The sequence below is a fragment of the Acanthopagrus latus genome, chromosome 2 (assembly GCF_904848185.1).
Source record: "Acanthopagrus latus isolate v.2019 chromosome 2, fAcaLat1.1, whole genome shotgun sequence".
Lineage (NCBI taxonomy): Eukaryota > Metazoa > Chordata > Actinopteri > Spariformes > Sparidae > Acanthopagrus > Acanthopagrus latus.
The window spans coordinates 625,001-635,434 of record NC_051040.1 but is presented as its reverse complement, the minus strand read 5'-3'; the positions used below and the strand labels follow the sequence as shown (position 1 = coordinate 635,434).

The 10,434-nt window shown below is 43.4% G+C and overlaps 1 protein-coding gene across 12 annotated transcripts in view; it reads right to left on the bottom strand.

Annotated features, from left to right (window-relative positions):
• Window positions 1-3,023: 3,023 nt before the first annotated feature.
• LOC119033671 (olfactory receptor 52K1-like) overlaps window positions 3,024-10,434 on the bottom strand; it is a 126,517-nt gene continuing 119,106 nt past the window's right edge. For 2 of the 12 annotated variants that reach the window (XM_037124059.1, XM_037124151.1), the window contains exons 2-5: window positions 8,082-8,223; window positions 7,416-7,522; window positions 4,696-6,138; window positions 3,024-4,059 (exon numbers count right to left, since the gene is read on the bottom strand). In XM_037124059.1, coding sequence (XP_036979954.1) covers window positions 3,055-4,002 — 948 coding nt within the window. In that variant the 5' untranslated portion in view covers window positions 4,003-4,059; window positions 4,696-6,138; window positions 7,416-7,522; window positions 8,082-8,223 and the 3' untranslated portion in view covers window positions 3,024-3,054. Of the gene's footprint in view, window positions 4,060-4,695; window positions 6,139-7,415; window positions 7,523-8,081; window positions 8,224-10,080; window positions 10,289-10,434 lie in introns of all 12 variants that reach the window. The other 10 variants (XM_037124091.1, XM_037124084.1, XM_037124098.1 and 7 more) reach the window with 10 other exon arrangements.

The window sequence follows — 10,434 nt, the reverse complement described above, 5'->3', positions numbered from 1 at the left end:
GATGGTGGGCAGTTTAGCACCAATGATTTTTTCTGCAGTCCTGATTGTCTGTCTCAGTCTGTTCCTGTCCTGTTTGGTGGCTGATCCAAACCAGACGATGATGGAGGTGCAGCAAGCAGACTGGACTATTGCCATGTAGAACTGGATCAGCAGCTCCTGGGGCAGGTTGAACTTCCTGAACTGACGCATGAAGTACATCCTCTGCTGGGCTTTTTTGATTATGGAGTCTATGTTTGGGGCCCACTTAGGTCCTGGCAGATGGAAGTTCTCAGGAACCTGATGGTTTCCACAGCAGACACAGAGTTGTTGAAAATAGTGAGGGGCTACTCCTGAAGTCCACTGTCATCTCCACAGTTTTGAGCGTGTTCAGCTCCAAAGTGTTCTGACCACACCAGAGGGCCAGCTGCTCCACCTCCCGTCTGTAAGCAGACTCGAGTCTGCTTACAGACAGGAGGGGTCTGGGTCTCTTGAGGTGCAGTCGTTGTTGTATAGGGAGAAGAGCAGTGGGGAGTGCACACATCCCTTGGGGGCGCCCATGCTAATTAACCAGGTGCTGGATGTGATTTTCCCCAGCCTCACCTGCTGTCTCCTGTCTGTCACGAAGTTTGTGATCCACTGACAGTTGGAGGCTGGGATGGTGAGCTGGGTGAGTTTGGAGTGGAGGATGTCTGTGATGATAGTGTCAAATGCTGAGCTGAAGTCCATAAACAGGATCCTAGCACATGTCCCTGGGGAGTTGAGGTGTTGCAGAATGTAGTGCAGTCCCATGTTGATTGCATCAACCACTGACCTGTTCTGACTCCGATATGCAAACTGCAGGGGGTCCAGCAGGGGGACTGTGATGTCCTTCAGGTGGCTCAACACCAGTCTCTCAAAGGACTTCATGACCACAGACGTCAGGGCCAAGGGTCTGTAGTCATTTAGTCATGAGATTGCTGGTTTCTTGCGGACTGGGATTACTGTGGCGCTTTTGAAGCAGGAGGGGACTTCACACAGCTCCAGTGATCTGTTTAAGATCTGGGTGAAGATGGGTGCCAGCTGGTCAGCAAAGACCTTCAGACAGGAGGGTGACATGCCGTCTGGGCCTGGAGCTTTCCTGGTCTTCTATTGCCTGAGGAGCTGGCACACATCCTCTTCACAGATCCTGAGTGATGGTGGGGGGTCAGTTGGGAGGGGTGAAGGTGGTGCAGGGGGTGATGAGGATTGTTTGATGTTGGAGTGGGTGTTGGGTGTGAATGTTGGCTTCTCAAACCTGAGGTAGAAGACATTCATATCGCCAGCCAGTTCACTGCAATGTGGGGGGATGGTCTCCTGTAGTAGGTGATCTCCTGCAGACCTCTCCACACTGATGCAGGCCTGTTAGCCTGAAACTGTTTACCAGCTTCTCAGTGTAACGCCTCTTTGCTACTTTGATCTCCTTTGTCAGTGTGTTCCAGGTGGTGTTGTACAGGACTCTGTCTTCTGTAGGCCTCCTCCTTGGCCTGACGAAGCATCCTGAGTTTTGCAGTGAACAAAGGTTTATTGTTGTTGTATGTGCAGAACGTTTTGGTCGGCATTCACATGTCCTCACAGAAGCTGGTGTAGGATGTCACAGTGTCAGTGAGTTCATCCAGATCTGTAGCAGCAGCCTCAAAAACACTCCAATCTGTGCAGTCAAAGCACGCATGTAACTCCAGCTTTGACTCTGTGGTCCATCTCTTCACAGTCTTCACTTCAGGGGAACTTCACTTTGAATTTCTGCCTGTAATTTGGGAGAAGATGAACCATGCAGTGATCAGAGAGCCCCAAAGCTGAACGGGGGACAGAGAGATACGCTTCCTTTAAAATATTGTAACAGTGGTCCAGAGTGTTTTTGTCCCTGGTGGGACATTTAACATGCTGTCTATATCTTGGCAGTTCAAGGCTGAGGTTTGCTCTGTTGAAGTCCCCAAGAACAAAGAGCAGAGAGTCTGGATGTCTCTCCATGTCGGTTATCTGGTCAGCCAGGTGTTGTAAAGCCTCAGTAACACAGGCCTGAGGTGGGATGTAAAGACCAACCAGAATAAACAAGGAGAACGCCCGCGGTGAATTAAATGGCTTACAGTTTATGAAAAGTGTCTCCAAGTCGGGGCCGCATGGTTTGTTTAACACTGTGACATCTGCACACCAACCTTTGTTTATATAAAAGCAGATTCCACCTCCCCTCCTCTTCCCCCGAGAGCTCTGCTATGTGGTCCGCTCTGAGAATTTGAAAGCCGATGTCTGGGTGTCTCTCTGCTGAGACAGGTTTCCGTAAAACACAGGGCAGCAGATCTGCAAAAGTCCGAGTTTCTGCTGTTACGAAGCAGCAGTTCATCTTTTTTATTGTTAAGAGAGTGGACAGGTGTATTGACAGGAGTGCTGTTCGAAATCCCTGTCTGAGCTTAACAGCAGCGCTGGCTCATTTGCCCCGTCTGCGTCTCCTGGACGTCCCATAGAGAGCTGCTGCTCCTCCAACTAGAAGTTCCAGGAATATTCCAGGATAGAAGCAAAATGGCGAAAATTTGTGACCAGTTGCATGTTCACATTTTAAAAGTTCCTCCCGAGTGTACTGGATGAGGGAAGGATGACATATTACGTTACAAATACACAAAAACAATGTACTGCGGAGCAAAGCACCGAGGCAGCCGTCCGTGGTGCCATCTTGGATCCATATGAAATTCAAAGTGAATGTGAAACCAGGGCAGAACCGGCAAGAGACAAGATCCCCTCAAGCATCTCGGATGGAAGCTCAAGTATCAGCTACCATAGGAGGAAATCAGCAGTCCTTCTTAAGGAGAGACTGAGAGTTCGACCAATCCCAGGATGGCAAGAGAACCAGGAAGAATAATCCCACTCAATCACAGTGATGTCTGATGTGTCATCCTCAACGAACCTTCATCTAAACAAAGGTTAAATAAATGAATGAATCAATATTTTCTACCATGAGTGTCTTTATTGATGTCATTAGGAATATTTATTTATGCTTTGCTTTCCTCAAAGAAATTTATTTCAACATTATAGAGTCATTTTACATTACAGATTTTTATTAGTTTCTTAAGAATGAGGCACAGTTTGAACAAAGCGACAGCATGTCAGTGTCTTCAGGATGTGCTGTCGGATCTCGGCAGTTCTGATCCCATAAATGATCGGGTTGAAACAACTCGGGAACAGCAGATACATGGTGCTGGTGAAAACCCGAATGGCTGCAGGAAGACCGTTTCTGATCCGGTACGACAGGAAAGCAACCTGTCCAAGGATCAAACCAACAGTGATGACCATGATATGGGTGATGCAGGTGTGAAGTGCTTTGACCCCTGACCTGCCAGACTTGAGCACAGAGCTGAATATCACCACATAGGAAGCAGCAATAAAGATAAAGTCTGCAACTGGGATTAAGAAAACTGTCAGTAACCCCACCAGGTTGTTGATGGCTGTACTTCCACAGGCCAGCTCCACCAAGGCCATGTGCTCACAGAAACAGTGGTTCATCACATTTCCAGCACAGAATGACAAAGTTCCAGCCAGACTCACTAACAGTGTAACCAGGAGGACATTTCTGACCACAAATGGGATTATAAACTTGAGGAATTTGGGTAAAGCCATGTGTTCATGGTGGTAGAGTGGTGTGCAGATGGCAAAGTAGCGGTCCAGTGCCATCCATACAAGCAACGTGGACTGAAAAGTTCCTATAAAGTGAATGAAATGCATCTGAACCAGGCAGCCAGTCAGAGAGATTCCCCTCCAGCCAAACAAGAAGCTCAGCAGCATGTTGGGGACAAAGAACAGCGGGAGGCTCAAGTCCACAAACGCCATCCCGGCCATGAGGATGCACATTGGAGAGTGGAGGCTCCTCTGTGAAATGACAACGTACAGCAGCAGGGAGTTGGCCGACAGTGACACAATGAACATGATGAAGAAGGGGATGAAGAGGACGGGCCTCAGTGCTCCGAGTTCACTGAAACCATCGAGGATGAAGTGTTTGTGTGAGGAGACGTTCTCCATCCTCCCACCTCAGAAAACCTCCCTGTTCAGAGTTTTAGTTGAATCAAACAGAGAAATCTGAAAACACAGGAGGGGATTTGAATGTTTAACATCACAACAGTTGAATATGTTTCTTTCTCGATGTAAAAAAATAACATTAGAAATTATTCTTTTGTCTATTATGGAAATTCAAACAACAGGACTGGAGCCACTCTCTGATCACTCTCTGATTGACAGATACAGTTCACTCTGTACAACATACAATACCTTTACTGCATAATGATCAGCTGAAAAAAATCACATAATACTGTTTTAATGTTCTACTCAATGACATTAATGATATGTGAATCTAACTGTAACACATGGACAGATGACGGGACTTTTGAGGGGTTTCATCTGTTTAGGAAACAACATTGCATTAATAACTCAATCATCTCGTCTATTACTGAGCATATAAAAACATAAACAAAAAAATAAACCCAACTGCGATAATGGAAGACCCAAACTGTCTGTGAAGTTTTACAGTTTGTATAGACCTCTGAGGAATATCTGTGATAATCAGCTTTTTAAACAATTGTACACTTACTACATTTCCTAATATTTAACATGGGACTGTCTTCGGGCTATGTGAGAACTTTGAAAAGGGCTTAACTGCAAATATATGACAATAGAACAACAACACATCAACAGCATGAAACATTTTGGCAAACAAACCTGTCATAAAGTGGAGCTGGATCATCTCTCCTCAGGGGGTTTGGTTTCAAACTGAAGAGAGAACTTAAAATATAATGGAATCAATCCAAAGATTCAACCAATTCAGTGAGAAAACTGAACTCATTCCAGGTTCAGTGAGACATAAAATCATCAGAATAAATATATGACAGTATAGAAAATGTATGAAACAATCTGAGGTAAGATCAACTCCCACCACCGTCTAATTGTTCCTTCAATTTGAAGGAAATGTGATTTCAGGACAAAAATGAAGACTCAAACCTGACTATCTGCTTACAGTTCATTCTGTAGAAATCAGCTGGTTTCCATTAAGACTGATACAACTGTCCCTTCTGAACACTGACTCTGCACTTTAATATCCTCCGTCTGACGCTGCCATTGGTTGAAGAGACAAACAAGTTGGACTGAAAGTCACCACACTGTCATGCAATCAAAAATAAGAACCAAAGTATGTAAACCCTTTTGAGAGATTCAAAATGGTTGCCCTTAGGCCTTAATGGCATCCCATTCCAATCCATGGAGGCCCTGCTATGAATTTTACTTTGCTCTGACCTGTTGAGGTGTAGACACAGGAACTCTGGGGGTGGTCATTTGGTGTCTGATCAGAGGAAACATATCCTTTGATTCCCCCTTTTTGACTAGGCTCCTACTAGTGCTGGTTTAAACCTGTAAACCTTTTGACAACCAAATTTCTTTTCCATTAGAACACACTACTCTGACTAGTTGGTAAAAATGGTTGTCATAGGCTGTTTTAGTTGGTCCTTGGTCGGATTAACCCTGCCCCCAGCCTCAATCAGTTCTTTGTTTTAGACTGGAAAAGTGTTGGTGCCCCTTTGGAACCAGTTTGCCTAATAGTTCTTTGACTGTCGAAACACAAAGAACTGGTTCCAGATTAGGCACTTGCTTCGAACCAGCAACTGAACTGACTTGGTTGAAGAGGGGTATGTGTCCTGGGGATTGCGAGATGGGTGCCTCCATGGATCAAACTTAACGCTCAGTCGGCTTCAGATCTTGGGCAGTTGGAGGCCAGGTCAATGCTTTCAGCTCTTTGCCAAATTCTTCAGACCATTCCTCATCAGTTTTTGTAGTGTACTCATGGTGCATTACCATGTTGGGTGTAGGGCCCTGATATCAGTGAGCAACATATTCAACATGGTAAACCCAGAAAACATAATAAAAGTCAATGATATTGCACAAGCAAGGTAGTGTAACTTGTAACAACTAAATGACACAACCATTACCACGGCAACCTTTGAACTTGATTGGTGCTCCTGAACCTCAATAACATTTATTTATTGTTTTATCAGGGACAGAAAAATCATCCTGTATCTGACTGTGAAGATTTCAAACTGTGCACAACACCTGATGTGTGACAGCTGTCTCCTCAATGACATTCCTTCACCACTGAACCACTCTGCAGGAGATCTATGGGTCAAGGAAGAAGGCATTCATCAATTCGAGTCTCCACTTCTGCACTTCTGTTAACTATGGTAACATCAGCTTCTGATAACACAGGCTGTTTTCTCCACGCAAACACTTTTGGGGCTGAACTTTCAAATAAAAACAGTGTGGAGGAGAGGGAGTGGCCTGAAACACTTTTCTGTCTGCACGCTGTCCGTGCTTTGATTTGTTCTGCTATCAGTTGTACATTTGCTTTTCAGTGTTTGAGGAAATTGATGTATAGCATTAGTATGTGTGAAAAGTGTCAATTACATGAAATTGATACTGTGTTAGAAGTAGGGCTGAACGATATATTGTTATTGTATCTATATCTAGATATGAACATTCAAGATATTAATATCGAAAAAGAAACGATATAACCGATATAGATTTCCCCGCTCGCCCTGCACGTACAGCTCTGGCAGTCACAACAAACATCATTTTTACGATTGCCCTTGAATGCACCGCTAAGGCCAGCCAATTACAAACCTCATTTCATGCTTGCTGTGGATCGACAGCTGAAGCCAACCAATGACAAACATGAGGGCGGGAGTGAGACACACACACACACACGCACACACAGTGTTGCCAACTTGGCAACTTTCTCGCTAGATTTAGTGACTTTTCAGACCCTCTTAGCGACTTTATTTCAATAAAGCAACTAGTGACAAATCTAGCGACTTATTCAGATGATCAGGGGAAAGACGAGAAATATATTATATTGTAAATTCTCCTGCTGCTCAGAGTCATCACAGTCCACGGCTCCTCTGCAGCAGCACCGGGGTCTCTCCCCTCGGCCGGTGTGTCGGGGGCTGGCTGGGGCAGCAGGAGCGACACCACGGCCGCTCGCTCTGTGGATTTCAGCCCGGATAGCTGCTGTTCACTCTATTGATTCGTTAATTCTCTGACTTCATTCTAGATTCCAGTGGTACTTTACAGATAACCTGAAGCTGCTGAGTCTTGATCTTCACTTTCACTCTTCTCTCCAGATTAGGATGTCATTGTTCATCTTGTAAAAATGCACATAGTTAGTTTGATCTTCTCCCTCGCTTTACTGTTGTTACTTCTAATATATTCGTCCCTGTAGTGAGTTTGTGATAATTTGGTAATGATTTCTCTATCAACCATTTGGCCCTCTCAGAGATGAGACTTGGTGTTTTTTCTGGGTTGACTGAATTTTTAAAAAGGCTGTAAATTATTTACATTTTAGGGCATTTATCAGACTCGTTTGTTCAAAATGACTTACAGTAATTCATACATACATTCACACTGATGTTGGGGACTGCGATGCAAGACCAGCACACCAGGAACAGTTTGGGGTTCAGTGGCCCTCCAATAACAAGACACTGGCTCGACCCCTGAGTCACAGCTTCCGAACACAAAAAAAAATATGTTTTTCTGTTCAGATCAGGTTGTGATGTGTTCTCTCCTGCAGACTGTGAGCTCAGCAGACAAACTGTATTGAGACATCTGATGTTTTTTGGTTGTTTCTCTGTTTTAAAGCAAGTCTCAGCTGCTTCAGTTGTTTAGCAGAACACTGGAGGAGGACTTTATACCATCAGGAGGAGGAGAGGAGGACTTTATATTATCAGGAGGATGTAGGAGATACACTATGTAATAATAAAGGTAATCAATCACTGGTGATTGATTATACACTCGTAAATGGGGCACCACCTCCGTTGTTTTAACTATTTGGCTAATCCTGAGGTGAACAAGAATATGAGCAAGAACAGATAACAGAAAATGTAAAGACTGTAATGAGTAAAGTAATAAAGTTATGTGACCTTCGGCAGATGGTGAAGTTAAAGGGTCGGGTTTTTATATATTAAACATTCTGGAGTAATTTTTAATACTAACGAGACAATAATCTCAATTCTCTTAAGTTTATAAGATAGAAGTCAGAACTTTAGACACCAAATCATTCTCACGTGTGTGGATCCAGCTGTATGAAGATGTTCAGCCTGCTTTGTCTGGGAGTCAGGCTGTCCTGAAGTTTTGGTTCCTCGAGTGTTCTGGGTTGGACTGCGGGCTCGGCACATCGGTCCAATAGCTAGAGTGAAGGCCAGTACTCTGTTGAAATAAACAATTGATTTTAATGTTTCTAAATCATGTTTAACATTCCCAGATCTTCACCATTTCTAAAAGTGGAATTTTGTCTATGTGAAGAGATGCGACATGATTATGATCACTTATCATACAAAACGAATTAAAGCATGATTAAAGGGATATTCCAGTGTAAGTTTAATCCATGTTCTAACACACCTTGACACCGAGTACGACCCCCCCCCAAAGAGATAAAGTTTGCGGACTTCTAGCTTACGTAGTTTTAGCATCCTCAGAAACGACCGCACAACAACAGTACACTGCAGCAAATGGATCCAAGTATAAATCGCCATCAAAAAGCAACAAATAATGCTCAGAACAGCACCAAACTTCAGCAACATTAGAAACAGGGTCCCAGCACATATTTCAAGGCATCAAACATTTGATATTGTTGCCGGCTTTGTCGGAAAAGATAAACAACTCTTCAGACCAAAGGCGGGATGTTGGGACCGTCCACATGGCTCTGACATCAGAGCAGCCTCATTGCACCAACAACTCCCATCTCCCATTGTCTGAGGGCGCACCTGAATGCATTTCCGTTGCGCAATGACGGGATGAATGGAGAAATTAAGAGCAACTGTGAGCATGTTACTCAAAGAGAGCAACCAGACGTCTGGATTTTAACCGCCATTAGTGACTCCTTGGAGACCTTTATGGTTAATAAGCTAGCTCTAACATTTGATACGTGTGCTTTGTGGGAACCCCCTTTCATACTTAACATATACCTCATGGTAGCAGTGCTACCTTTTTGGAATTAAATATATTTTGTCTGTATCCAAAAGTGAACATGGAGCCAACGGTGTTGTAACCATGGCCGCTGTGCAAATCCTGCGCGTTCGTTCCATCTTTCATCATGATCTTTATGGTGACATATTCATGTCCACCATTTTTGAATTCCAGGTACAGGATTCAGCAGAACCAGAATCATAATTGCAGGATTTGTGTTTGTTTCTCCAAGTCACATCTGACCAGTGTTGTAGTCTTTGGAACGTCTCACTCACACACACAGACACACACGCACACACACACTACATGCTTGTTTGTTATTTTGTGCTTGAGTTTGTTTGTTGTTCAGTTTAATTATTTATTTATTTATTTAATTTATAATTTATTTGTTTGTGATACTTTCTGGTTGTGATGGTCAGTGCTCAGATTCATTTCCTTCACTGTTCCTTTACTTGTTAATATTTTACAAATATTTACATTTAAAGTGAACCCCTCTGTGAAGGTCTATCAGGGTGGTGCCCCGTTTTGATGATTTCATCATAATAAATATGTATTGATATAATTGAATAATTATTATCACTAATTATTAATTTCTAATAATCACATCTTCCCCACCATCGATTCCTAACATCATCAGGAGGGAGGAGATGACGAGTGAATGCACATTTCTGAGTGAATTGTTCCTTTTGGGTTCAAATGTTTGCGATAAGCTCTTTTTCCAAACTTAATCATTATTTATCCAAACACATGCAATTATTGTTTTAATTTCATTATACATCTACAATATTTATGTATGTGTTATGTATCACTAACACCATTACAACTCTCTGAGCCCATTTTGAACCTTTGGTGCTTAATGTTCACACATTTCTCTGGATATTTTCCTGTATGTCCTGTCCATTCAGCAGGAGAGAAAACTTCCACCAGAAATCAAAACTAAAAAAGAAGTTGGACCATATTGACAACACTTTACATCACCCAACTAAAGGTCACATTATTTTCTCCATAGGTCACAGATCTTTAATTGCTGACAGTGTGATGTGTGGTGGACAGAGAGGGGTCAGTGGGGACTGAGATGTGTGATTTCATCATGTTTACTCTTTCATCTCTCAGTAATGAGTCCCGACGGAGCTCCTCTTCTCGTCAACAGCACTATTTTCATCTGTAGCACAACACAACGCTCAAACGTCTGTGTGGACACTTGGACACCCTGGAGACTCCAACCAGCTTCACTAACGGGCCAATTAACACACTCTGCCTCGCAGGTAATGGTGGGAAGATGCTCTGTCGCCAGCAGCTTACGCTCCTGTGTAGTGACCACAGGAAAGACAATGTTTTGGTTAGCTTTCTCCCACAGGAGCCACCACCACACAAATGGCTCACACAGGAAGCTCAAATTTAACAGAGATATTTAGCCTAAGGGCCTAGGCAGGTTATATATAATATATATAT